Source organism: Selaginella moellendorffii, unplaced genomic scaffold (assembly GCF_000143415.4).
Source record: "Selaginella moellendorffii unplaced genomic scaffold, v1.0 SELMOscaffold_121, whole genome shotgun sequence".
Lineage (NCBI taxonomy): Eukaryota > Viridiplantae > Streptophyta > Lycopodiopsida > Selaginellales > Selaginellaceae > Selaginella > Selaginella moellendorffii.
This window is the reverse complement of record NW_003314382.1, coordinates 222213-246906: the sequence shown is the minus strand read 5'-3', so window position 1 is coordinate 246906 and position 24694 is coordinate 222213. Positions and strand designations below refer to the sequence as shown.

General features: G+C 47.3%; 9 protein-coding genes and 1 non-coding gene across 12 annotated transcripts; 3 read left to right on the top strand and 7 right to left on the bottom strand.

The window, feature by feature from the left end:
* Positions 1-794: 794 nt before the first annotated feature.
* Positions 795-2526, bottom strand: LOC9631906. The gene is made up of 4 exons (XM_002991532.2): positions 1600-2526; positions 1405-1526; positions 1290-1350; positions 795-1238 (listed from the first exon to the last, which is right to left on the bottom strand). The coding sequence occupies exons 1-4, from the start codon at positions 2479-2481 to the stop codon at positions 918-920; spliced, it is 1386 nt and encodes a 461-aa protein (XP_002991578.2). The 5' UTR covers positions 2482-2526; the 3' UTR covers positions 795-917.
* Positions 2527-2740: 214 nt separating this feature from the next.
* On the top strand, positions 2741-4351 carry LOC112342847 (pentatricopeptide repeat-containing protein At4g02750-like). The gene has a single exon (XM_024665360.1). It carries the CDS (start codon positions 2741-2743, stop codon positions 4349-4351), a length of 1611 nt encoding a protein of 536 aa, XP_024521128.1.
* Positions 4352-4984: 633 nt separating this feature from the next.
* On the bottom strand, positions 4985-8989 carry LOC9631905 (chaperone protein ClpD, chloroplastic). Of its 2 annotated transcripts, XM_002991531.2 has the most exons (12): positions 7981-8986; positions 7757-7911; positions 7466-7695; positions 7302-7410; positions 7105-7241; positions 6948-7049; positions 6613-6894; positions 6427-6554; positions 6078-6372; positions 5787-6020; positions 5504-5737; positions 4985-5450 (listed from the first exon to the last, which is right to left on the bottom strand). In XM_002991531.2, the coding sequence occupies exons 1-12, from the start codon at positions 8703-8705 to the stop codon at positions 5112-5114; spliced, it is 2970 nt and encodes a 989-aa protein (XP_002991577.2). In that variant the 5' UTR covers positions 8706-8986; the 3' UTR covers positions 4985-5111. The 2 variants fall into 2 exon arrangements, with proteins under 2 accessions (XP_002991577.2, XP_024521065.1); XM_024665297.1 differs by having other exon boundaries at positions 6078-6554; positions 7981-8989.
* A 397-nt stretch (positions 8990-9386) lies between these two features.
* On the bottom strand, positions 9387-10757 carry LOC9632381. The gene is made up of 4 exons (XM_024665308.1): positions 10586-10757; positions 10230-10533; positions 10008-10161; positions 9387-9934 (listed from the first exon to the last, which is right to left on the bottom strand). Exons 1-4 carry the CDS (start codon positions 10730-10732, stop codon positions 9481-9483), a joined length of 1059 nt encoding a protein of 352 aa, XP_024521076.1. The 5' UTR covers positions 10733-10757; the 3' UTR covers positions 9387-9480.
* Positions 10645-12847, bottom strand: LOC112342846 (pentatricopeptide repeat-containing protein At4g02750-like). Its single transcript, XM_024665359.1, has 4 exons — positions 10955-12847; positions 10868-10901; positions 10797-10813; positions 10645-10714 (listed from the first exon to the last, which is right to left on the bottom strand). Exon 1 carries the CDS (start codon positions 12845-12847, stop codon positions 10973-10975), a length of 1875 nt encoding a protein of 624 aa, XP_024521127.1. The 3' UTR covers positions 10645-10714; positions 10797-10813; positions 10868-10901; positions 10955-10972.
* An 89-nt stretch (positions 12848-12936) lies between these two features.
* Positions 12937-13008, top strand: TRNAG-UCC. The gene has a single exon. It is a non-coding gene; the product is annotated as a tRNA-Gly (tRNA).
* A 132-nt stretch (positions 13009-13140) lies between these two features.
* Positions 13141-13932, top strand: LOC9631904. The gene has a single exon (XM_002991571.1). The coding sequence runs from the start codon at positions 13141-13143 to the stop codon at positions 13930-13932; it is 792 nt and encodes a 263-aa protein (XP_002991617.1).
* A 147-nt stretch (positions 13933-14079) lies between these two features.
* Positions 14080-15008, bottom strand: LOC9631903 (xanthohumol 4-O-methyltransferase). Its single transcript, XM_024665358.1, has 3 exons — positions 14826-15008; positions 14434-14736; positions 14080-14289 (listed from the first exon to the last, which is right to left on the bottom strand). The coding sequence occupies exons 1-3, from the start codon at positions 15006-15008 to the stop codon at positions 14080-14082; spliced, it is 696 nt and encodes a 231-aa protein (XP_024521126.1).
* An 809-nt stretch (positions 15009-15817) lies between these two features.
* Positions 15818-17126, bottom strand: LOC9632380 ((R,S)-reticuline 7-O-methyltransferase). Its single transcript, XM_002991528.2, has 3 exons — positions 16396-17126; positions 16279-16343; positions 15818-16227 (listed from the first exon to the last, which is right to left on the bottom strand). Exons 1-3 carry the CDS (start codon positions 17069-17071, stop codon positions 15946-15948), a joined length of 1023 nt encoding a protein of 340 aa, XP_002991574.2. The 5' UTR covers positions 17072-17126; the 3' UTR covers positions 15818-15945.
* On the bottom strand, positions 17124-20118 carry LOC112342830 (pentatricopeptide repeat-containing protein At4g39530-like). Of its 2 annotated transcripts, XM_024665299.1 has the most exons (3): positions 20000-20118; positions 17398-19947; positions 17217-17345 (listed from the first exon to the last, which is right to left on the bottom strand). In XM_024665299.1, the coding sequence occupies exons 1-3, from the start codon at positions 20090-20092 to the stop codon at positions 17304-17306; spliced, it is 2685 nt and encodes an 894-aa protein (XP_024521067.1). In that variant the 5' UTR covers positions 20093-20118; the 3' UTR covers positions 17217-17303. The 2 variants fall into 2 exon arrangements, with proteins under 2 accessions (XP_024521066.1, XP_024521067.1); XM_024665298.1 differs by having other exon boundaries at positions 17124-19947.
* Positions 20119-24694: the final 4576 nt, after the last annotated feature.

The window sequence follows — 24694 nt, the reverse complement described above, 5'->3', positions numbered from 1 at the left end:
ACTTTTATATAATTATGATCTGATATTACCAATGGAGTTAAGTTTACTTTTGCGATTGCTATGTGTTGTTAATGCTAGATCTTAGGATCAATATTTGACAAGCATTTTTACACTTGTACGAACAAAGAAGACAATAATGGTGTTACAACTCCCATTATTATCCACCTACAGAGTATAAAGTGGATGTCTTAGTATTAGTCATTTTTCCAATCTTACAATATATAGTTTGTCTAAAGGGCTCTTTACTTAATGAAAGGGACTATATTGGGTATTATAGCAAGTTAAATTGTAAGTTTATAACATATGGCATGATGTTCAACAAATTAATGTCCAGAAATTGTGTATGTGTAACAGCTGAAACATTTTGTATAAAGGAATCAAGAACAATTAATACCACTTACAAATTCACTAATGCCTTTTTTTTATGTTCTTTTAGATCTTAACCCATCAACTAAAAAACTTTAACTACCTTCCATTCTTCTTTTCGAAAGAAGAGGATGATAGGAAATTTAAATATACAATTACAATGCTATATACTAATATTAACAACTGTGCACTAGGGGTTTTGATAGCTATTGGATTAATTTCAATTTAGACCATTCGCTTTTATATAAAAATTAGGGTATTTGGGTTGCACATTTTTTATTTCATTTCTATATTTTATACACTCACAAAATGAGAATTAAATATTTGCCATATATCATTTTTAGTGTCCTTTTTTCCTTTAAGAAAAAAATAAATATATTACTTTATTAAACACATCAAGTACTATGAAAAATTCTTTTCATACAAAAATGTGGAATAATATTAGATCACATTGCACCAATCAATAGAAGAATGCTGGAGTCTTTATGGCATAAGGATATTTTTAGAATCCAAATGAAGTTGTTAAAGAATCCATGAATTCCAGAGCATTGTCACTTGAATCCTCGGACCATGGTGCTTGTCCTGTACGAGACTCCATTGAGGTCCTCAATCACCCACTTGAGCTCAGTCATGTCCATCACCCGGAAATGGACGATGTCTTTCTCGTGATTCCGCTGCTCTTCGATGTGGAGAGTCCCCTCGGCAAGATGGTTGAACCACGAAGTTAGGCCCCAACGTTTCTGTGACTCCGGTTTTGAGTCTTTCGACTCGCCTTGGCTGTTTGAAGTGCTCTGGACACGGCAAACGAAGTAGCCTTTGTCAGCTGCAACCTTGAGCAGCTCCTCGCTTTCACTACCATTGGCTCCAACAACCTGGTTTGCCGAATTAGATCCCAATAGCGTAGAGCAAAAACGAAAACTTACCAGCAAGACTCGCTTGGCTGGTAGCCTCCATTTTGTACATATCGAGTCCAGCATTCCTTCGCTGCTTGGACAGTCACATTGGTTGGAACTGTGATTCATGAAAAATGAAAAGTACCTGACGACTTCTTCTTGCAATCTCCTCACTTCCGCAAACTGGAAGCCTCCCAACTGGTTCATTAAGTTTCTAAGCTCAGCGTCTGGGCCACGAGCCAAAAGAGCTTGCGAAACACCACGCTCCTGGAAAAGGAAAGAGTTGGAAGCATAGAGAACAAAAGATTATAGAAGAGAGAACCGAAAGATAAAAACGAACCTCCAGGTATCGAATAAGAGCGGGGCAACCCGGTAGCACAGAGCTATCTTTTTCTCCAGGAGAAGTTGTGATCACCACCCCGAGCTTGGCTTGCTCTTGTCTTGCATCCGCTAATGCTTGCTTGTGTCTAAGCCTCTCGGCATACTTTGCTCGTATGCTGTCTCCTCTCCCCAGGATCTCTTCCAGGCCCTGCTTCTCTTGCAGCTTCTTCTTCCTCAAAGCCGCCGCCGAGGAGACACTGCCACTCCCAATCTTCTCCTGGAGTGCGCCAACATATTTCAGTCCCAGCTTCTCCATGACTTGCTCGGCCGACACATCTTCCACCTTTCCAACAGTCTCGTTCACGTTCTCGTGAACGAGATTGCTCCAGTCCCTGGATCCAGAGGACGCCATCTCCTTGATTCTTTTCCCTCGTTCTTGAGGAGGAATGGCCAAAGCCGCCATGTCGTAGATCACCCCACGCACTAGAAATCCAGTCTCCACGCCGTCACGAAGCTCCCGGCGGAGATAGAGCTCCTTGACGTCGAGATTGGTCCGCCAATTCCCATTCTCGATTCTGAATGCTTGCTTGTGCTGCTGCTCCTCGGGCAAGGCCAGCCCCGCCAGCGTGAAGAGCATCTCTTGGATCGTCGTCTGGATGTGCACCATGGAGAAGACTGACCAATCCACCTCAAATGAGACATAATCTTCCTCTTCTTCTTCCTCTGGCGCTGCTGCTGCTACATTCTTTGGATTTCTTGGCTGATGCTGGCGCTGTGGAGAAGGATCGGCCATACCTGGAACTGGAGGCGAAATCTGCGACGGCAGTGGCGCCAGCTTCCTCCTGCCCGGCCGATGGAGCCTCTGCGCGGCGAGATGCATGAGGCGGCGCAGCACACCCATCCCGGGCGCCGCCTAGGGCTCTTGCCGCCACTGCCAAGTGTGACCATTGAAAATATTCCTTGCAAGAAATTTTTTGGGAAGAAACACTCGATAACGATCAAGCTTTTCGAGGCTGGATTCCATCGCTGCTTGCGATCTCATCCGATCAGTCGCCAGGAGCAAGGATCTTCGCCAGGCCAGGGAGCTGCATTCGCGCCTCCGGCAAATCATCCCAGCGCTCCTCGCCAAGAGCAGGCTATTAGGGAATTGGATCGTAGACATGTACGGCAAATGTGGCAGCATAGAAGATGCCAAGGGCGCCTTTGATTCCCTCCACCACCCCAATGTCTACTCCTGGAATATCCTTATCACAGCATATGCCCAAACTGGGCATATACAGGAAGCGCGACACGTGTTCCACTGGATGACCGTCCGCGTCGTCGTGTCCTGGACGGCGTTGATACAAGCTCATTCCAAGCATGGGCAAATATTCGAGGCATCCAGAGCGTTCCAGAAAATGCCTCAACGAGATGCCGCCACGTGTACGGTACTTGTGACAGCATTTGCCAAGACTGCGCATTTGTCCGAAGCGAGGGCCTTATTCGCGAATATGCAACAAAGAAACGTTGTGGCATGGACGGCGTTGCTCACGGCATATGCCTATGACGGGCAAACGGCAATGGCAGAGGGTGTTTTTGCGAGAATGCCAAGCTGGAGCATTGCGCCTTGCTCGTCAATAATGACGGCATATGCCCAGGTCGGTAACGTTCCGTCAGCAAAACGAATCTTTGATTCCATGCTCGAGAGGGATGTGGTTTCTTGGACAGCACTTTTGCAAGTATATGCCCGGAAAGGGCATCTTGGTGCATTAGAGCAACTATTTGACATGATGCCAATGCGAAACGTTTTCTCGTGGACTGCCATGGTTGCAGCTTTGGCGGAAAACGGGCTGCTAGAAAAAGCAAGATTGTTTTTCAAAGAAACGCCACAACGGGACATGGTAATATGGCATGCAATGGTTGCAGCAAATGCCCAAGACGGGCATTTGCTAATGGCGCGAGAATTGTTTGAGAAAATGCCATGCCACGGAGTCGAGACGTGGTGTTTGATGCTAGTCCGCTACGCACAGATTGGAAACCTCCAAGAAGCGATATATTTCTTTGATTACTCCCCCAGGGTGGATGTGATCTCTTGCAACGCTATGATGTCTGCGTTTGCTCGCGAGAAACTTGTAGATCAAGCACGCAGGGTGTTTGAGCGAATGCCGCAGTGGAGTGTAATCTCCTGGACCGCGATGCTCGAATCCCACGCCTCGGCCGGAGAGATCAAAGAGGCAAGATTCCTGTTTGACCACCTCCACGAGCCAGACTTGACATCATGGATCGCGATGGTCGAAGCGTATGCCCGAGTTGGGCATATCTCAGAGGCAAAAAAGCTCTTCGATCGAATCCCTTTCAAGGAGATCGTTTCCTGGAACTCACTGCTTGCTGCCTATGGCCGGGGAGGATACCATCGGGATGCCGTCGAGAACTTCTGGGCGATGCAACAGCTGGGATTCGATCCAGATGGTATCACCTTCGTCACTGTCTTGAGCGCCTACAGCCACACTGGGCGAGTCGAGGAAGCTAGAAACTCCTTCGTTTCGATGGTGCTGGATTACAATCTGGTACCGGCGATGGAGCACTATGGTTGCATTGTTGACGCGCTTGGTCGATCTGGAAGGTTGTCAAGAGCATCTGATTTGCTGGAAAACATGCCCGTGTGGCCACCAGTGGAACCCTTGACATCGTATCTTAGCTCGTGTTTTAACAACGCGAACGATCCTTCCTCTAAAGTCTACACAGTTTCTTCACAAGACATCAATCTCTCTCCGCAACTTTGCGTGATCTAGATACCTGAAGACAGTACCATTTCATAGGCTCGAAGTTCCTTCTTCTATACACATTTTTTGGTTTCATCTTCACAAGAATCTTATTTCTGTGCCGTGAAGATCAGCTGGAAGCAACCAAGACACATGCCATAGTCGCACGGTCCACCACCACCGAGTCATAGAATTCGCGCAGTGATCCCACCAGGTGCCGCTTGCTATGCGGTGGATCTTCTTCTCGGCGTCAAGCATCTTGGAAGAGGCCAATCCTCGTCCATATCGGTTAACTACATGGTATGATGTTAAATTAACGCGAGCCCGGTTGCTGAGGAATTGGTTATCGGGTAAGTGTAGAGGTGGACCGGAAGTAGATGACCCGGCTTCGAGGCGGCCGAGGGTCCAATTAACAAGGACTTTATGCGAAAATCTTTTACGGAAGAAATACCCCAAATATTGCTCCGCCAGCTCAATAAAACAGGTTAGACCAGTCAGTTAACACTTCGGGCAAAAAGCACGTCGGGGGTTCGAATCTTGATAATTAACACTTTAGAGAGTTTTTAGCAGCATTGACTTGGACTATGGTTGCATGGGGTTGTCACTCAATCTAAGCTCAAAACACGAATGATCCTTCCACCGTTTCTTTACAAAACATCAATCTCTCTTTGCAATTTTGCGCGATTTAGCCATTACAAGGTACCATTTCATAGGTTCCTTCTTCGTCCATAGATTCTATACACAGTATTGTTTCATCTTCACAAGAATCTTATTTCTGTACGCGTGAAGATCAGCTGGAAGCAACCGAGACTGGAGCTCGCACCTGGACGCACAAGCCATGGTCGCACCTATCTGGTTTCGAGTGCTGGACTACCACCGGGTTGCCACTGGCGTCCAGGTCTAGCAGCGCTGTATCGCCTTCGCTGTAGTGTGACGAGAGGAGAGACTCGCTCACCGCGTCTTCGATGATCCTGGTGACCGCTCGCCGCAAGGGACGAGCTCCGTAAGCTTTGTCGTAGCCCTCGTCGCAAACCAGCTTCACGGCTGCTTCCGACACCTCCAGATTGATGCCTCGCTTGGCGAGCCTCTCTTTCGTCTCGGCTAGCATCATGTCAACAATGGCACGGACCTGCAAAAGAAGTGTTACGACGTACGCAAAGGGATGAGAGACTTATCTCTCACCTGAGCTTTCTCTAGCGATCTGAAGACAACCACTTCGTCTATTCTGTTGAGTAGCTCAGGCCTGAAGAAGTTTTTCAGCTCGTCCATCACCAGACCTTTGAGGTTTGTGTAGTCTTCGTCGCCACCTTCCGCGAACGAGAAACCGATCTTGCCGCTTCCTCCTCTTGCTATGGCCGAGGAGCCAACGTTGGATGTCATTATCAAAAGCGAGTTCCTGAAAGAGACGACGCGGCCCTGTAGAATCCAGCAGGTCAGCTTACAGGCATTACGGAAAATGCTTTACCTGTGAATCGGTAAGGCGACCGTCCTCAAAAATTTGCAAAAGCATGTTGAAGATATCGGGATGAGCTTTCTCGATCTCGTCCAAGAGAATAACAGTGAAGGGCCTCTTGCGAACAGCCTCTGTCAGCGTTCCACCCTCGCCATATCCAACATATCCGGGAGGAGAACCGATAAGCTTGCTCACAGTATGACGCTCCATGTACTCGCTCATATCCAACCTTATCATGGCGTCCTCCTGGAAGAAAAAAACCGTGGTAAGGCGCCATATGTGCATGCGTATGAAAGGACTTACGGCTCCAAAGAAGTGCTGAGCAAGAGCTTTTGTAAGCTCCGTTTTTCCTACACCGGTTGGCCCGCAGAAAAGCATGGCAGCGATCGGCCGACTTGGATCCTTAAGTCCGACTCGTGCCCTGCGAACTGCTCGCGATATGGCATTCACTGCATCATCTTGGCCAACAACACGCGTTTGCAGCAACTTCTCCAGATTAATAAGCTTCAGTTGCTCGTCCGAGGTAAGTTGCTCAATCGGAATACCAGACCACATGGACGTCACAGCTGCTATTTCTGAAGGTCCAACTATCACCGAGCTGCAGACAGAAACAAAGCTTAAGAAACGGAGAACAAACAAAAGTAGTGCATACCCTTCCATTAGTTCATTTACAGGTAAAGAAACTGACTCTTGGTCGATATCTACAGCCTTTGGTAAAGTGTTTGCAGCACTTTCAATAAGATACTCCGAGTCCCCAAGAGCACTTTGCGGAACAAAGGCCTGAAAAAGAATTGTTAGAACAACTTTCGGCACGACAAGCAAAATAAAGGTCACTTACAGCTTCTTGAGCAGCCTGGACAGCCCGAATTGCTTGCCAGTACTCGCTAGGTGTCTTGGAAAGAATGCTGACTCGCTCTTCTTTCCTGCGCTTAAACGCATCAATTCGGGCTCTACTGCCAGCCTCGTCGATCAAATCAATCGCTTTGTCGGGAAGGTATCGATCAGCTATGTATCTCGACGACAAATATACAGCCGCATCAACTGCTTCCTGTGTAATTCTACATTTGTGATACTCTTCGTATCTATCACGTATTCCTAAAAGAATCTTTACAGCGTCTTCCTGCAAACCAAAAAAATCGTCAACAACAACATATACCAAGTATCAACACAAACCTGACTAGGTTCATTTACAATAACAGGTTGAAACCTCCTTGCTAGCGCTTTATCTTTTTCAATGTGTTTTCTATGCTCGTCGAGTGTTGTGGCACCTATACACTGAAGAAAAAAGCGTAAGCATAATCGTTATTAACACTGAAAACATTATCTTTACCTGAAGTTCGCCTCTCGCTAATGCAGGCTTCAATAGATTCGCAATGTCCAAGCCTGCCCCATTATTTCCACCTCTTCCACCAACAGAACCCGACCCAACGAGCGTATGGACTTCGTCTATAAGAAGTATAACATTGCCTGGTGATATCAAGCATGTCAGATACAGCATTCTAAGTATAAATAAACGGAAAACTTCACCTGCTTTTCGCGTTTCCTCTATGAGGCTTGTAACCCGAGATTCTAGTTCACCACGCTCCTTAGCTCCAGCAAGAAGCAATCCCATATCCAGAGACATCACTCGCTTCCCCTGTATGCGCAAGCAAGAATAAGTAAACTTCACCGCAGTTTAAAAATCTACTCACCGTGAGAAACTCTGGAACGTTTCCACTCGCAATACGTATGGCAAGGCCTTCAGCAATCGCTGTCTTGCCAACGCCAGGCTCCCCAAGCAAGATGGGATTGTTTTTGGTTCTTCTTGCTAGAATCTGTACAACTCTTTGCACTTCACTGTCTCGGCCAATAACAGGATCAATTTTCCCGTCACTAGCACGTAAGGTAAGATCCACACAAAAATCGTTGAGAGCACCTTTTTCTAGAAGACGGCGTGGTAAGACGACAAGCATCGAAAGCAAACTAATAAGTAAAGAGCGAACCTTTTCTACCAGGACGCTTGCTTGACGAAGCCGCTGTAGCTCCAGACTTGGCTGGCAAACTCATAGCAGGAGGCGGTGTTCTTCCGTCCTTGGCAAGTTCTCCCTGTAGTCTCACGATTGACTCAGCTTGTAGCTTTTGCGTTTTCAATCCAAGCCTGAAAGAAACACGCAAAAACGGAGTCAGCCACACTCAATCAACCATTTTCTAACTATCTATCACGTACTTGTCAAGAATCTTTGTAGCTCCCCCATCGTCCACCGTGAAAAGAGCAAGCGCTATATGCTCCGGGGTGATGTAGTTATGTCCCATCTTCTTGGACTGCTCCAGCGCCGCCTCAAACACCCTCTTGCTTCCACTCGAGAAAGGAATCTCGGACGCTTGCTTATCGGACGTGACAAACGTTTGATTGCTCTCCTGGAGCAAGTTCTTCAAGGCCTCCCTGGCTCGGTCGATGGTAACGCCAGACCCGAGAAATCCTTCTCCATTCCTCTCCTCGGCAATCAATCCCAGCAGCAGCTGCTCGGTCCCCACGTCCTTCTTTCCAAACAGCTTGGCCTCCCTCTGGGCGAGCATGATGGACTTGATAGCTCTCTCCGTGAATCGCTCAAAGACCGCGCTCACGACGCCCCGGCAACCAGCTCTAGCCTCGCCGGGACTTCTTGCTATCAAAGAACTCGAGACTGCCTGATCGAATCCCTCGGAGAATGAAACTGGGCGGAGGAAATCGATGGCGGTGGAGCACCTCCTCAATCCTTCGTGCTGATACCCGCGCGATTGGAGGAACGCCGCGCAGCTCGACTTCCTCAGCGCCGCCGCTGCCGCCGATGGAGGGGGTCTGCTGTGGTAGTACACGGGGCTGCCCAGATTACATCGCGGGGACGAGCTGCCGTGCTCGAAAATGCGCGCCTGGTGAATCGTGTTCGACGTGCTCGCGGCCGCCATCGCCATGGATCAAATCCTTGCCACAACGGGACTGGCTCAAGATTTCACCTGGAGAGAAGCCGGATTGGAGCTTGGCTCGAGCAAGAAACGAGAGCGCGGCCACTGCTGGTACTCGACGCGTTGCAAAACCCTAGGAACAGGAAGAAGGAAGATCCAACCTCGGCCCCACTGCGGTTGAGTGCTCTCGATCTGGTGTCGTCGCGGCGATGGCGGCAGCGGCAATCCAACCCCCACGCGCTGTGATCCTTCGCGTCCACGCTTCCTCTACAATGGCCGCCCTCGCCGCGCATTTTTCTAGTCAGCGAGGAAGAACACCAGATCACCAAGGGGTGCAGCCGGGGTGTTGTGGGCCGTTGGATGGGAGATCCGACGGCTGTGGACTCGCCACGACAGGTAGTCCGAGAGCGGGAAATTGTGGGTGGCCACCAGCGAATATTCGCGCCGGCGAAAGTAGAAGTCGCGTGTATTTACCACGTGGCTTATGAGTATATGTGTTGCATGCAAAGACTAGCACCACGTAGCTGCATTGCTGTGTTCGTTAGAAACCTCTATGAAAGGTGGTATAACTATGGTCAACACTAGTTGATTATGGCAAAGTCAATGAATTGTTGACGAGAAGAAGAATATGAGATCACGATGGACACAAGTCACTCATTGCTTGACACGATCGAGAAAACTATTGGCAGAAACTATCAAAGAGGAAACTTTCATTCATAGATTAGCGAGGAACTCTTTGTTTGACACATGATATGAGAGAAACTTTATGGGCCAAACTTCCAATTCATAGATTTGAGAGGAATTCATAGAGCTCACTAGCAACTCGTCCAGGGAACTCCTCGTGTGCCAAGAGAGCTCCTGGAATTTCCACAAGCTTGGCCACACCCTTGGCATCCCGGAGAGCTTCCATCTCGGCTCTGGAGCGCCTCGGACTGGCCGTGGAAACCATGACCAACGCTGGGACTTTCCCGTCCAGAGCGCCAAACAGCTCCACAAATTCTTCCCGGCTCTTCACTGGATCAAGCAGGCCAGTGAGAAAGGCCGCAGGAGCGTAGCGAGCTCCCGGGAGCTTGGTGAGAGCGAGGCGGCTATCGACGATGGCGTCAGTCACGTTGCTCGACTCTGAGTAGACGTGACTTTCGTACTGTTTTCGTATGTTGCTCCGGCTGCTCACGAGTGCGTTGTAAAGAGCCCAGCCCACGGCAGGAGCTCGCAAAGCTCCTCGAAGGAATCCATACCTGTGCGTAAACAATGGCAAAAGCGATAAAGTTGAGAAAGAAAAGAATGACTTTGGAACTAAGCACTGCTTACTTGGATACGGCATCGGGACTTTGTCCGAAAACAATTGGCAAAGGTCCGGCCCATGTTGGAGCTACCGCAACCAAAGCTCGGGCATTTATCTTTCCTCCGGCGATGGCCTTTGCGGCAATGGTTGCAGCATGACCACCTCCGGCAATCACTGGAGCTGGAGTATAAGAAACTAGTTAACTCTTGCACTAGAGTTCTAGAGCAAAGAAAAAAATGTACACTGACCTGTTGTGCTTCCAAGAGGTCCATCTTGAGCCATGACAAAGTCTACGAGGAACTTTTCCAAGGTATCAGCAGTGTAGTCTATCGCTGGCCTGTCCGAGAGGCCAAATCCCGGCCAATCCACAATCACAGACCTCCACGAACTGTCCTTTGTGACGATATCTTGAGACACGGCTTTCCATTCTTCCGTGGTGCTCACGTCCGACACAGTTGGAAGTAGTAGCAGGCATTTGTCTCCAACACTGGATTGCTCGACAAAATTGATTTTCAAGGAGGAATTGTTGTGCCTCCACGACCAAGATCCAGTCTAACAAACAGCTACAACTAGCTTGGTTGGGAACTAGAAGGAGGAAATGTACCTTTGTTGGTGCTGGTTTCTCAGCAAGCGCGGCCTTTGGAGAAAATTTACGCAATGAAGTGAAGCAAAGTTTTGATCCTTTTGGTGTCACAATTGCGCTCCCAAGACGCAATTGTCCTAGCGCTGAGCCCTGTACAGAGACGGCCATAGCCACAACAAAAAAAAATCTCAGTCAAAACTTCTAGACAAACATACCGTTGATTTTTTCTTACTTCTAGAAAGCGACCTCCTGTAACAGCATAAAAACTTATAAGAACGAAAGAAAGAAAAAAAACTTTCTTACCATGCACCTAGAAGCCAAGCAAAGCAACTAGCCACTGGAAGAAAGAAAAACCAAGTTTTAGAAGCCAAATATGAATCAATCTCTTACTTGATTCTTCCGAAATTCTCAGGCCTCCTCTGTAGCTCCAGCAAAAATCCCTGCCAGAAGCGAGTATCCCGACGTGTTCTCCGGATGGCTTCTAAGAAGTGACTCTGCAACTGAGGCTCCACGACCAACATCACCATCCGCTCGACAAGAATTGAGCAGCGTTGTCAATGCCATGGAGTCGGGCACAAAAGGCATACTCTGCACGAGCTCCACGGCATCGCTCACGCGCCCAGACCGAGCAAGGATGTCCACCATGCAGTGGAAATGCTCCACGCTCGGAACAATCTCCTGGTCCCTGGACATGGAGACGAAGTAGTAATGGCCATCGTCGACGAGCCCAGCGTGAGAGCAAGCAGTTAGAACTCCCAGATAAGTGATCGTGTTTGGCCTCAGCCCAGCTTGATCCAGCAGCCGGAAGAGCTCCAGAGACTCATCGTCCATGCCGCTGCTAGCATAGGCTTGGATCATCGTTGTCCAGGCGATCACACACTGCTGGGGAGTGGCATCGAAGAGTATCCGAGCTTCCTGGAGCTGGCCGGCCTGTCCGAGCGCTTGAATCATCGTTGTCCAAGAGAGAGCACTGTTCTTGGGCATCCGTGAGAAGACACGACGAGCCTCGGCAATATGCCCGCTCTGGGCATATCCTTGGATCAAGGCTGTGAACGCTACCAAGTCCTTGCTGGGCATTCGATCGAAAGTTTCTCTAGCTCTGTCCATCAGCCCTTTGAGCGCGTAAGCAGCGAGCATCGACGTCCAGGCCACTGTGTCTAGATCCAGCCTCGAGTGGAAGAGCTTCTCAGCCTCTTCAAGATACCCATTCAAGGCAAATCCCTTGACAAGCGCGCTCCACACCACCACGCTTCCCAAATCCTGGTACTTCTCTAGCAGATCCCTTGCGGCGTCCATCTCTCCACCCTGCCCAAGCGCTGTAATCACCGTGTTCCACGAATTCTCGTCCCAGCACGGCATTCTCTCGAGCAAGACTCTCGCGAGATCCGCCTGGCCGGATTGGCTGTAACCCAGCAGCATCCCATTCCACGAGACCAGATTCTTCCCCGGCATGGTGTCGAAGATCCGGCGGCACTCCACCGCTCCACCCACCTGGGCGTTCGCGGTGAGCAGCGCCGTCCACGAGAACACATCCCTGGCCGGCATTCTCTCAAAGATCCATCGCGAGGATTCCACTCGCCCGCTCGTCGCGTACGCCTGGATCATCGTGTTCCAAGAAACCAAATCCCTGCCCTGGACGATCCCATCGAACAAGCCCCGCGCCTCGACCGTGTGGCCGCTGTCCGCGTAGGCGACGATCATCGCGTTGACAGCCACGGCATCGCGATCCTCCGGCATGGAGTAGAAGATCTGGCGCGCGCCCTCGAGATCCCCAGCTAGGGCATAGCCCTGGAGAATGGCGGTCCAGGAAACGAGATTGGGCTGTGGCATTCTATCAAAGAACGATCGCGCGAGGTCCACGTGTCCGACATTGGCGTAGGCAGTGATCATGGCCGTCCATGAGACCACGCTCTTGAGCGGGAGCTCCTCGAACGTGGATCTGGCCTCCTCCAAATGCCCGGCCTGGGCAAATGCTGTAATAAGGAGATTATAGGAGAATGTGTTGGGCATTGGCATCGATTGGAACACCGCCAATGCGTCGGCAGCGCTGTGGCATTTTCCATAGCTCTCGATGAGGAGATTGAGTAGGAATCGATCGCCTCTGTTAGTCTTGCTCGCGCTGATTTGGGCGTGGATGATTCGAGAGCGGGCGAGGTCCCTGGCTGCGCCGGCGACTTTGATGGCTCTTGCAGCTTCTTTCCAATCGAATGATTCGGAGGAGAAAGAGCTTCCAGTCAGATCGAGAAGAGATCTCGCTCGTTTCCTCTCATTCCTGAGGAGCATAACATTTGGTTCAAGCTAAATATGAGCTTTATTATGTTAAGACTTTTTAAGCCGGCAGTTAAGGTAAGAGTTTTAACCAAATGCATTAAGCATCAGTAGTCCAATGGTTAGGATAATTGCCTTCCAAGCAATAGACCCGGGTTCGACTCCCGGCTGATGCATTAATTCAGGGAAACATTTTATGTAACCACGACCTAAAGGTGATTTTCCTAAGTTACCAAAAGGAACTACTTAAACACGAGCATCTAAACAGTGGAGACCTAAGGGAAGACACATTTTCCTTTACGAGAGTTATGGCGTCGTGGTTGCAAGCTCTGTTGAACGTGACGGACTTCTTCACAGTGTGTGAACTCCACGCCAACTGCACATCCGGGAAACGCAAGAAGAGCTTCTTCTGCAAGCAGTGCTTAGTGTCCCTGTGTCAAGAATGCAAAAAGGATCACCGGACTTGCGACTCCCGAAACGCTTTGCAGATCGTAATCTCAGGCCGCCTTACTGCAGTCAAGGCGTGTGAAGCGGAGCGCCTCATCGATACGTCGGGGCTGGAGACGTTTACCATCAACGGAGGCCCAATCTTTTATCTCCACGCCAGGCCCCGAGGAATAGAGGTGCAAAACTCGGTACTATGCCGCCACTGCAAGAGGGTGCTGCACGGAGCTCTCTACTGCTCGCTCTACTGCAAGCTCCAGTGTGAAGGGTTCGTCGCGCATCAGCAGGCCCAAGTCGATCAGGGTCAGGAGAAGAACATTCCGCCACCTTTTGGCGAGGTCGCCCCAGATGGTGATGCACAACGAATGCAACCGAGAAGTGAGCTCAACGATCATCAAGCCCGGGTCGTTAAGGTCAAGCCAAAGGATCGACCTAGGGCTCCCAAGGCGAAAAAGGCTCCATCCAACAGGAAACGAAAGCAGCCAGAGCAAAGCTCCATTGAGCAAGTTTGTGCGAGGAGGAGAATGGACGAAGCAGTACATGTGTTTAGTGCCCCTTGTAATACTGTCGAGCATGACAAGCGTCAAGCTCCTGCTCTTCAAGGATTTAGAAAGCGGGCAAGGAAAGGTATCCCAACAAGGTCACCCATGTTTTGAAATGTAAATTCTATGATGAATGAACAATTCAATGTTATATTGTGCTTGATCTTCACTCACCTTTTTGTTGAAAAATGTATATTAAACACAAAACATTGTTTATTTACAGTTTGTAAGCTTCAATAACTTGCTCCTTGGACGGAACGTTCACGAGGGAAACGTTGCCAAAGCCACTTTTTTCAAGCAGCACCATGTGTTCTTCAAATCGCCTGGTCTTGCCACCGTCGGTGTAGGTCCAGCTCCGTCCTTGGAGTACATAAGGTCGACCACTATCATTTTGCCTCCTCGTGGCCGAGCTTTGTTGCAATTCGCCAGCATCTTCAGGCAATCCTCGTCGCTAAAATTGAGCAAAGTAGACTGAAGAAACACCAATGATCAAAACAAAGAGCAACCTTGATAAAAAAGAGCATGAGCACTTGGTACACTCTCAAACATATTTGCAGTAACACCTAAAAAAGCATAAAGACATGGAGGAATCAGAAACAAAACTTTAATCCTTACCGGGAATGGCTGGATCTCAACAGTGTGAGGGAGATCAAAGTTGGCACCTTCGATGTGGGGATATTTCTCCACGATCTTGCCCATGCACATTCCAAGGCCACCATCCACGAGCTTCTTCACGTCTTTGAAGCCATCGTAGTGCTCGAGGACGAGGGAGATGGTGACGCTGCTCCACGCGACCATAGCATCGTTGAGCAGCTTCACGTACTCGTCGCCGTGGCCAGGGTCGTGCTCCCAAACACGACATTTGTTGGCAATCTCGTAAGCGTGGCCTCCATTCAGCACCACCTTTAGGACGTGCACCTTCAGCACCATTCAGCGCGTGCGTGCATAGCAGCAGGTGATGATGCTCCTCCGCAAGCCCCTTTGAGATTGGAGTGAGGCCGTAGTACGTTTCTCCATCTTTCTCGTCGATCTTCTTGCTCAGTGCCCCCTTGTGGACCAGAAACTGGAGGAGTCTCTCGAGGAGATCCGGCTGACAGTTCTTCGCGTTCGAGAGACATGACACGATAGCGAGAAGAGAGATCAAAGTGGCCTTGAGCATCTTCATTCATGGTGCTAGATCCAGGCACCATACTGCCTATTGATTCTGAAAGGCGAGAGTAAATGAGAACCTTCTTTAAGACTGGTTGAAATGTCACTTCCCTGTCTACTGTATTTTAAGGTCCACGCTGCCAGAACAGCGTGACAAAGTCGGAAAATATCCTTGCGTGACAAAGTCAGGGTTGCAAAAACTATATCTTCATCGGGATTTCACGATCAATAAATAGGCTCCTGCATCATCTTGATCATCATCAAGCTCCAGCAGTGACTTGAATGCTAGCTGCCCAACGCCAGTAAAACTGAGACGAAAGTAATCCAAACGCTTCGTCTTGCATCTTATGAAAGAGGCTGAAAACTTCGTGAAGCTGCTAGAGCGTTTTACCATGTCTTCTCCGGGCGTAGAGTCGAAGACCAACCGAGAGCTTCATTGGTTTCATCCCCAGTTCTGCAAATTTTTGTCACCGGCACTCAAGAAAGTAAAATAAAGTCAATTCAAAGTGAACATAGTCAATGTAGAGTCAAGGCAGAATGTCATATGGCCATTTGAGGCCATGTTGTGTCGAAAGATCTATAAATAAATGTAAGTCTTCGCTACCGCAAAATAATCAAACGAGGAAACTGCTGCAACATCTCTATCATTCAGCAATGATCGATGTAAGACGATGAAATGACACACTCCTGATTCGAGCCAACATCACCGTATCCATATGCTATAGTTGTCACAAAAGTTAAGCAGCAGTTGACATACCAAGCACTCCATGGCGTCGGTCACGCGTCCAGAGTGCGAAATTCTTCATGGTTTAGGCCACCTATCCCCAAGCGGCAAAATCTCCAGGAAGAATATTATCCAAGCCTCAAACTCTTTTATTTTTATCGATGATGCTCGCTTCAACACTGGAGCAGTCCATATTGTCAACGGCGACAATAAACTCTAAAATACAACTAGCACAAACATCTCATTCACTTTGTTTAGAGCTTGTAAGCTTCTATAACTTGCTCCTTGGAAGGAACGGCCACGAGGGAAACGTTGCCAAAGCCACTGTTCTCGAGCAGCGCTTTGTGTTCTTCAAATCGCCTGGTCTTGCCACCGTCGGTGAAGCCGATCATAATCATGTCCAGGTCCATCTCGAATGGTCCCTCCTTGGAGTATATGAGCTCGATCACTATCAGTTTGCCTCCTCGTGGCAGAGCTTTGTAGCAATTCGCCAGCATCTTGAGGCAATCCTCGTCGCTAAAATTGATGATAACAGACTGAAGAAACACCACGACGATCACAACCTCAAGGAAAAGAAGACAGAGTACCTTGATAAGAAGAGCGTCAGCACTTGGAACACTCTCAAACATGTTGCCTCCCACATGAGCAACACCTGTTAAGAAAAAACATGAAGAAATCAAAAGAAGATGTGTCTTGAATCTTACCGGGAAAGGCTGGAGCGCTCGAAACGGTGTGAGGGAGATCAAAGTTGACACCTTCGATGTGGGGATACTTCTCCACAATCTTGCCCATGCACATTCCAAGGCCACCGCCAACATCCACGAGCTTCTTCACGTCTTTGAATCCATCGTAGTGCTCGAGGACGAGGGAGATTGTGACGCTGCTCCAAGCGACCATAGCATCGTTGAGCAGCTTCACGTACTCGTCGCCGTGGCCGGGGTCGTGCTCCCAAACACGACTTTTGTTGGCCATCTCGTAAGCGTGGCCTCCATCCAGCACTGCTTCGTTCACCTTTTGGAACGCGGCCATGGGATACTCGTGCGTGCACAAGAGCAGGAGATGGTGCTCTTCCGCGAGCCACTTTGAGATTGGAGTGAGGCCGTAGTACGTTTCTCCATCTTTCTCGTCGATCTTCTCGCTCAGTGCCCGCTTGTGGACCAGAAACTGGAGGATTCTCTCGAGGAGGTCCGGCTGAAAGTTCTTGACATTTGAGAGACGTGACACGATCTGCTTGAGGGAGAGCGGGCCTGCCTTGGAGATCATCTCGGGAATGCCGAGCAGCACCACAGCCTTGAGCATGAAAGGAGTCACCAGCGAGAAGATCATGCTCTTGAGATCAAAGTGGCCTTGAGCATCTTCACTCATGGTGCTAGGCGCCATACTGCCTTCTGCTTCTGAAAGGATGAGAGTAAATGAGAGCCTTCTTTCAGCCTGGCTGAAATGTCACTTCTTTTCTAGTGTATTTTAAGATGGACGCTTGACAAAGTCGGAAAATATCCTTGCGTGACAAAGTCAAGGTTGCAAAAACTATATCTTCATCGGGCTTTCACCATCAATAAATAGGCTGCTGCAACATCTCGATCATCACCAAGCTCCAGCAGTGACTCGAACGCTAGCTGCCCGATGCTCGAGTTTTTCCACTTGCCACAAGCACCTAGCACAGTCCTCCAAGTCAGTGAACTCGGCTCAAAAGGCATCCTTCTCACCATGGCAACAGCCTCATCCAGCCGGTTGGCTCGGCCGAGAAGATCAACCACGCAGTGGTAGTGATCAATGTCGGGTTTTACACCATACTTGGACATCATTTCCTCAAAGTAGCGAGTGCCCCGCTCGACAAGGCCAGCATGACTGCATGCCGTCAAAACTGAGACAAAAGTAATACCATCAGCTCCAAGAGCTTCGTCTTGCATCCTGTGAAAGAGACCGAGAACCTCGTCAGAATCCCCTTGACGAGCGTAAGATGCTAACAGAGCGTTCCAGCTTACCATGTCTTCTCCGGGCGTAGAGTCAAAGACCAGCCGAGAATTAATCGTGCTTCCACACTTGCCATACAAATCCACCAAGCAAGCAGCTAGAACTTCATCGTTTTCATCCCCAGCTCTGCAAATTTCTCTGTGCAGCCTTCTCCCTGTTTCCAAATCCACCTGATTGCTACAGGCCTTGAGAGCAGCGGCGAAAGTTTGCGCATCAGCCGAGTAGAGCTCCTCGTTTTCCTGGAGCTCAAGGTATAGCTTGAGAGCAAATTCTTCCTCACCATTCTCGGCATAACCGAGAATTAACGTGTTCCAGGAGACGAGATCATGGCATGGCATCCTGTCGAAGACCATTCTGGCATCGAGCATATTTCCACACCGCGCATATAACTCCACCAGGGTGCTGCTAACAAAAAAGTCTGCCTCCCAGCACCCGGCTGCTGCTTGAGAATGGATAGCCATGCCTCTGTCTAGAGCTCGTAGCTTCACAGCCTTTCCATCGTCGACATGCTTCCCTGGCTCTCCTACAGCAAGAGCAATGCATGCGTTCAATGCAGCAACATAAGACTGCGCGTCGGGCTCAACTCCCATGACTGAGAAAAGTTCCAGGGCCAGTTCTTCGTTCCCGTTCTCCACGCAGCCGGCCATCAAAACAGTCCACGAAACCACGCTGTGAGAAGACATCCTGTCGAATGCCCTGCGTGAATCTTCCAAGCTCCCACACTTTGCATAAGTGTCCACGAGCGTGTTGTCGAAGAAGATGCTCAAGTCCAAGGAGTACCTCAAAGCTTGAGAGTGAACCATCATCGTTTTCTCAAGAGCCTTCAGCTTGCTGCCTGGTAAACAATTCTCGGCTAGTCTCCCACAAGCTCTGATTGCAGCAATGAAAACCCCCGAGTCTGGCTCGCAACCTTCCGGCTTCATGAACTCGAAAACTTCCAGAGCCCGGCTTTCTTCTCCATTCTCAGCATAAGCCAGGATCAAAGTAGTCCACGCCACAACATCAGGATAACTCATCTCCCCGTAGGCTCTCCATGCATCAACCAAGCTTCCACACTGAGAATACATCTCCACCAAAGCAGATCCCAGGAATGCATCCCTGTCACAGCTCCCCGCTAAGCCATGAACTTCACGGCCCTTCTCCAAAGACCTTACCTTCACCAGCTTTCCATCAAGTTTCCTCGCCTGTTCTTTGGCTGCCAAGTTGCTACAAGCCTTCGTTGCAGCAACAAACGTTCGAGAATCGAGCTCGCAGAAACCATCCATAGACTTGAAAACAGCAAGAGCCAAATCTTCCTCATCGTTTTCTACATAGCCGAGGATGAGTGAGTTCCACGATACCACATTGCTGGAGTCCATCTTATCAAATATCATGCGTGCATCCAGCAGTGTACCACACTTCCCATACATGTCCACAAGGCTGGTTGCCAGAAAACTCTCCGAGATCCAGCCAGTCTTGACGGCTTCACTGTGAACCGACATTCCTTTCTCCAGAGAAGCTAGTTTGACGAGTTTTGTGCCAGCGACGACCTGTCCCTCTTCTTTCAAAGCCAGACTCGTGCAGGCCTTCACAGCCACTGACAACGTTCGAGCATTTGGAGCGCACCGCGCGTTCTCTTTCATGGACGCCAGAAGTTCCAGTGCCAGATCTTCCTCTTCGTTCTCGACATATCCCAGCATCAAAACTGTCCAGGCCACGATGTCCGGCGAGCTCATCCTGTCGAACACTGCCTTCGCATCGACCAAGCTCCCACACTTTGCATACATCTCCACCACGCTGCTACAAACGAAAGCATCCCCCTCGAATCCAGTGCTCGCTGCTTGCAAGTGAAGAGCCCTGCCCCTCTCCAGACTTTTCACCTTCCAAATCTTTCCATGGAGTTCTCGGCCTCTTTCTCTCGACGCCAGCCCCGCGCACGCCTTGAGAACAGCAGTGAAAGTCCGCTCGTTTGGAGCACAGCCTTCCTGTTGCATGGTAGAAAAGAGAGTGAATGCCAAATCAATTTCCCCATTCTCGGCATACCCGGCAATCATAGTAGTCCACGAGACAACGTCGCGAATCGTTGGCATGGCATCAAACACGGCCCTCGCGAGCGCCATGCTTCCACACTTCGCATACATATTAATCAGGCTGCTGGCCACACGAATGCTGCAAGAATCATGACTGGATTCGATGGCATGAGCGTGGATAATCGTCCCGGTCTCTAAATCTCTCAAGCTGCTGCACGCTTTCAGTGCGAAAATCACAACAGGAACCACATCCGGCTCCTCGTGACTCACACGCTACAAAGAAGATCATCAAGCACGCATCATCGAGGGAGGAAATCAAACTTACAGCTTCTTTCTCTTGGAGCGCCATCGCGAAGAGCGAATGTGGATGCCGAGAGACCCGGATCTGAAAGAGAGATCGATCACAGCGTCGCAGCATGCCATAATTCCGCCAGGATTCTTCGAGTCTTTGGAGCCCTAAATCTTTCACCTGTTATTTTAACAGTTTGCCGATTTAATATAGGGTTCTAAGATGTCTAAGCTCGTTCTTGGTTGGTTTTGCGTTGTTGCCTTAGGAGCGTCACTACTTTTGCTATCATTTACTGAATCAAATCCACCACAGCATAGAGCACGAATTCACAGTTGTCACTTCTTGGGTAACCAAACATGTCCCTCTTATTTCAAGTGGATAGAACATGATCTTGCACCATGGAAGGGTGGGATAACTAGGAAAGCTCTTGAAGCTGGCAAGGAGAAGGCTTATTTTAGGGTGATCATTCTGGGTGGTAAGCTATATACTCAGACATACAAGCAGTGCTTTCAAACCAGGGCTGAATACACACTCAAGGGATTGGCAATGTTGTTGAATAAGTTCCCTGGAATGGTTCCTGATGTGGATATTATGTTTAATTGCCAAGACCATCCCCTCGTTCCCAGATGGCGTTACCTCTTCACATCACCTCCCCCTGTTTTTGGGTATTGCACAACAAGAAATCGGCATTATGACATTGTCTTTCCAGATTGGTCTATATGGGGATGGTAAATTCTCTAGTTTTTCAATGTTTTTTGTTGATTGTCTTTGCAGGCCAGAAGTAAATATCCTTCCTTGGAGCATTGAGAGTGAAAGAATCTTTACAGAGGCCGAAAAGATTGATTGGTTTAGAAGAAAACCTATTGCATATTGGAGAGGAAATACGCAAATGGGACTAATAAGGTCTAATCTGGTTAAGTGCAACTCTACAAATATTCTAATTCAACATCAGGTTTATAAATCTATAATTATCAACTTATTATATTGATTTGTTTTTTCAGGATTGGATTACAGAAGAAAAGGCCAATTTTACCAATTCTGATTTGTCCAACCAGTGTTTCTCAAGGTAAGATTTATTTTTGTGTAACAGTTAACTTATATGAATTCTAGATATAAAATCTATGCCGAAGGCAATGCTTGGTCAGTGAGTTTGAAGTATATATTGTCATGTGGATCAACAATGTTAAGGATTGAACCATATTATTGGGATTTCTTCTCAAGGTCTTTACTTCCACATGTTCATTTTCTACCAATTACTAGAGAAAATATTTGTGATTCTATTCAAGAAGCCATACAATGGAGTAATTCTAATATCTATAAGGTTGGTTTTCTAATATAATTGTATTTAAGTTTAACAAATTTCTTTACTTAAAAGGCTGCTATGGTTGGAAAATGTGGTCAGAACTTTTTGAAAGAACAACTCTCAACAGATTATGTATATCAATATATGCTACATATACTTCAAAGGTATGCAAAATTACAAAAGTTTAAACCAGTATTAGTACCAGGAATGAAATATACTCATTCATATATACCAATGAATGAAAATAATCAAAAGAAAATATTATGTTCTATTTCATAAATAAAAAAGAACTTAATATACATATTTAGAACTATAAAAGTAGCCGCAACCGCAGGGTGAGCGAGGAAACTTGTCGCTCTGGCGCCCACAACCAAACCACATCCACTACAAGGGACAAGGTGAGGAATCCAGCACTCGCGTCCATCCACAACCAAACAGGGCAATGCCAGCTGAAACAGCATCCACTACAAGGGACGAGGCAGACAACATCGATGCTGACGAAATTGGATGACAAATAGACCAATTGTCACACTTGCATACTTGAATCCATTGGTGTCATGATTCTTGGTGGAAACCTTGTAAACAAGTAACATGAATGAATGAATGAATTTAGAGGTAAAAAGAAAAGAACAATTAGATCAGGACATAATGATGATTCGAGGCCGTTGGACTTTAATTTTATAGCTCCAATCCGGAAACTCTGGATTTCATCTATGACCATGCACCAGGCGCGTATTTTCGAGCACGGCCGCGATGTAATCTTGATTGCCAAGAAGAGGAATGGAGGTCGTCTGGCGTCACCATCAGGCGGCTCTGGAGCAGTCGAAGAAGAACTACATCACCCCAGAGCATATGACGTACTAAGATTATTGACAAATACGTGATAGATAGAAATGGTTTATTGAGTGTGCCTCAACTGTTTCTTTCAGGCTTGGATTGAAAAAGCAAAAGCTAAAAGCTGAAACTACTTGCCAAGGACGGAAGAATACTGTGAGTCTGCCAGCCTCTTCAAGCAAACGTCCTGATAGAAAAGGTACTCATTTGTTTGCTTTTGGTGCTTGTCGTCTTACCGCTCTCAACGATTATTGTGTGGACATGCTAGTGACGGAAAATTGATCTTTTCAATGGCCGAGACAATGAAGTTGCAAAGAGTTGTACAACCAAAAAACAATTCCATCTTACTTGGAGAGCCTAGCGTTGGCAAGACAGCGATTGCTGAAGGCCTTGCCATAGAAGCGTTCTAGAATTGCAGTGAAGTTTACATGTTTCTGCTGGCACATACAGGAGAAGTGAGCCCTGTCTCTGGATATGGAATTGTTTGCTGGGGCTAAGGAGCGTGGTGAATTAGAGAAAACACGAGCAGCAGGTAAAGTTGTTTTTTGGTTTGTTTATACTTAGAATGATATATCTAACATGCTTGATATCACAAGGCAACGTTATACTTCTAGAGGCAAAGTCCATATGCTCGTTGGCTCGGCCTTCGTTGGTGGAAGAAGTGGAAATAAAGGGGCAGGCTTGGACGTTGTGAATTTATTGAAGCCTGGTAGAAAAGGTTCGCTCTTTACTTATTAGTTTGCTTTCGATGCTTGTCGTCTTACCTCGCCGTCTTCTAGAAAAAGGTGCTCTCAACGATTTTTGTGTGGATCTTACCTTACGTGCTAGTGACGGGAAAATTGATGGCCGAGACAGTGAAGTGCAAAGAGTTGTACAGATTCTAGGAAGAAGAACAAAAAACAATCCCATCTTGCTTGGAGAGCCTGGCGTTGGCAAGACAGCGATTGTTGAAGGCCTTCCCATACGTATTGCGAGTGGAAACGTTCCAGAGTTTCTCACGGTGAGTAGATTTTTTAAACTGCGGTGAAGTTTACTTATTCTTGCTTGCGCATACAGGGGAAGCGAGTGATGTCTCTGGATATGGGATTGCTTCTTGCTGGAGCTAAGGAGCGGGGTGAACTAGAATTTCGGGTTACACGCCTCATAGAGAAAACGCGAAAAGCAGGTGAAGTTTTCCGTTATTTATACTTAGAATGCTGTATCTGACATGCTTGATATCACCAGGCAATGTTATACTTCTTATAGACGAAGTCCATACACTCGTTGGGTCGGGTTCTGTTGGTGGAAAAGGTGGAAATAAAGGGGCAGGCTTGGACATTGTGAATTTAAGTCCTTCAGTGTATAGGTTCAAGGAGCATTAAAAAAAGATAAGTGAGAACCTTGTCATATGAAAAAACATATAGATTCCTTGTTCTAAAGAGATAGATAAAAGATGATGAACAAGCTTCGGGACATATAAAACATTAGTAATCTCAAGACTGAAAATGGGAAAATAGATTGTACCAAAAGCAATTATTCATAAATCCTCACCACTTCCAATACTTATAGACATTAAGAACTTCCTATATCTTATTTGACAAAAGAGAGCTCTATCTGAGGTGTGTAGCTCCACTATCCAGAAGCTAACTTAAATTCTGACACTTCCCAATCTCAGCATCATTTGTGTGAAAACTAGATAAGTCCTCAAAACTTAAAATATCTTCCAAGAAATCATCATGTTCATTGTAGTCTATTATTGCAAGAGTGGCAATTAGTATTTTACATTTACAATCATCTTGTGAACTTAGAGAATTGGAAGATGTTTAAACCCACAACATTCATTACAAATTTCCGTGCTTCATGCAAGTTTGCTCCATTGAATTCCCAGACGTCTTGAATCATTTATTGGAGAAGCACTTTAACATTCTTGCAACTAAAGCCATCAATCTCCTTTTCTTTCTACTAGTCCTTACTATCTTCCAAGGTTGTTTTTATCATAAAAAATGTCACTCAAATTTATATAATGATGAATGTTGGTGATGACTTGATCAAGATTTGGTTGTGTGTGAGTTGTCTGGAGCTCTAATCTGGCCTTCTGAAACTTTTCATTCAATCCAAGAATCAACAAAGTTCCAATGGCATTTAAAAAACCCAACTTCATACTTTGAAGGTTATCACTGAAAAGAATCATCTTCTTATTGTAATCATGAGCTTTTTCTTGATCTCCTTGCTTGCAATTCACCATCTGTCAAAAACTACTCATCTCTACCACTCTTAACCATTAACAGTTCTATTGTTGAAGAGTGTGTCACATTTCTATTGAATATGACATTCATCACCTTGAGAATATCTTTCTACTCAAATTCCTCATATTGCTTTTGATATAGTTGCCTTTGCTTTGGAGTCATCCTTGCTATGTCCTCTAAAGATATCACTATTGGTGGTGAAAATAAAGTGGCTGATGCATTATTTAAGATGATGAATTTTATTTTGTTCATGAAGCTATCCAAAAATCTTTTGGATGAACTTAAGGAGTTTACTGACTTTGACTCTTTTATCACCGATATTCATATGAAGGCTTTTTCAAGGGACACCTCTATAGATTTGAAGGGTGA

Bases quoted from the DNA above. Each gene is read 5' to 3' on its own strand.
- LOC9631903 (XM_024665358.1), bottom strand. From the start codon at position 15,008: ATGGTGCCTGGATCTAGCACCATGAATGAAGATGCTCAAGGCCACTTT. The intron at 14,737-14,825 runs GTACTACGGCCT...ATGGTGCTGAAG, and splicing joins GACGAGAAAGATGGAGAAAC to GTGCACGTCCTAAAGGTGGT. The intron at 14,290-14,433 runs GTAAGGATTAAA...GTGTTTCTTCAG, and splicing joins TTGAGATCCAGCCATTCCCG to TCTACTTTGCTCAATTTTAG.
- LOC9632381 (XM_024665308.1), bottom strand. From the start codon at position 10,732: ATGGCCGTCTCTGTACAGGGCTCAGCGCTAGGACAATTGCGTCTTGGG. The intron at 10,534-10,585 runs GTACATTTCCTC...GCTGTTTGTTAG, and splicing joins AGAAACCAGCACCAACAAAG to ACTGGATCTTGGTCGTGGAG. The intron at 9,935-10,007 runs GTAAGCAGTGCT...GTTTACGCACAG, and splicing joins AGTCCCGATGCCGTATCCAA to GTATGGATTCCTTCGAGGAG.
- LOC9631906 (XM_002991532.2), bottom strand. From the start codon at position 2,481: ATGGGTGTGCTGCGCCGCCTCATGCATCTCGCCGCGCAGAGGCTCCAT. The intron at 1,527-1,599 runs GTTCGTTTTTAT...TTCCTTTTCCAG, and splicing joins CTCTTATTCGATACCTGGAG to GAGCGTGGTGTTTCGCAAGC. The intron at 1,239-1,289 runs GTAAGTTTTCGT...TCGGCAAACCAG, and splicing joins CAGCCAAGCGAGTCTTGCTG to GTTGTTGGAGCCAATGGTAG.
- LOC9631904 (XM_002991571.1), top strand. From the start codon at position 13,141: ATGGCGTCGTGGTTGCAAGCTCTGTTGAACGTGACGGACTTCTTCACA.
- LOC112342847 (XM_024665360.1), top strand. From the start codon at position 2,741: ATGTACGGCAAATGTGGCAGCATAGAAGATGCCAAGGGCGCCTTTGAT.
- LOC112342846 (XM_024665359.1), bottom strand. From the start codon at position 12,847: ATGCTCCTCAGGAATGAGAGGAAACGAGCGAGATCTCTTCTCGATCTG.
- LOC9631905 (XM_024665297.1), bottom strand. From the start codon at position 8,705: ATGGCGATGGCGGCCGCGAGCACGTCGAACACGATTCACCAGGCGCGC. The intron at 7,242-7,301 runs GTGAAGTTTTCC...TGATATCACCAG, and splicing joins AGAGGAAACGCGAAAAGCAG to GCAATGTTATACTTCTTATA. The intron at 6,021-6,077 runs GTAAGTCCTTTC...TTTTTCTTCCAG, and splicing joins CTCAGCACTTCTTTGGAGCC to GAGGACGCCATGATAAGGTT.
- LOC112342830 (XM_024665298.1), bottom strand. From the start codon at position 20,092: ATGCTGCGACGCTGTGATCGATCTCTCTTTCAGATCCGGGTCTCTCGG. The intron at 19,948-19,999 runs GTAAGTTTGATT...TCTTCTTTGTAG, and splicing joins CGCTCCAAGAGAAAGAAGCT to CGTGTGAGTCACGAGGAGCC.
- LOC9632380 (XM_002991528.2), bottom strand. From the start codon at position 17,071: ATGGCGCCTAGCACCATGAGTGAAGATGCTCAAGGCCACTTTGATCTC. The intron at 16,344-16,395 runs GTAAGATTCAAG...TTTTCTTAACAG, and splicing joins GAGCGCTCCAGCCTTTCCCG to GTGTTGCTCATGTGGGAGGC. The intron at 16,228-16,278 runs GTACTCTGTCTT...GTGTTTCTTCAG, and splicing joins CTGACGCTCTTCTTATCAAG to TCTGTTATCATCAATTTTAG.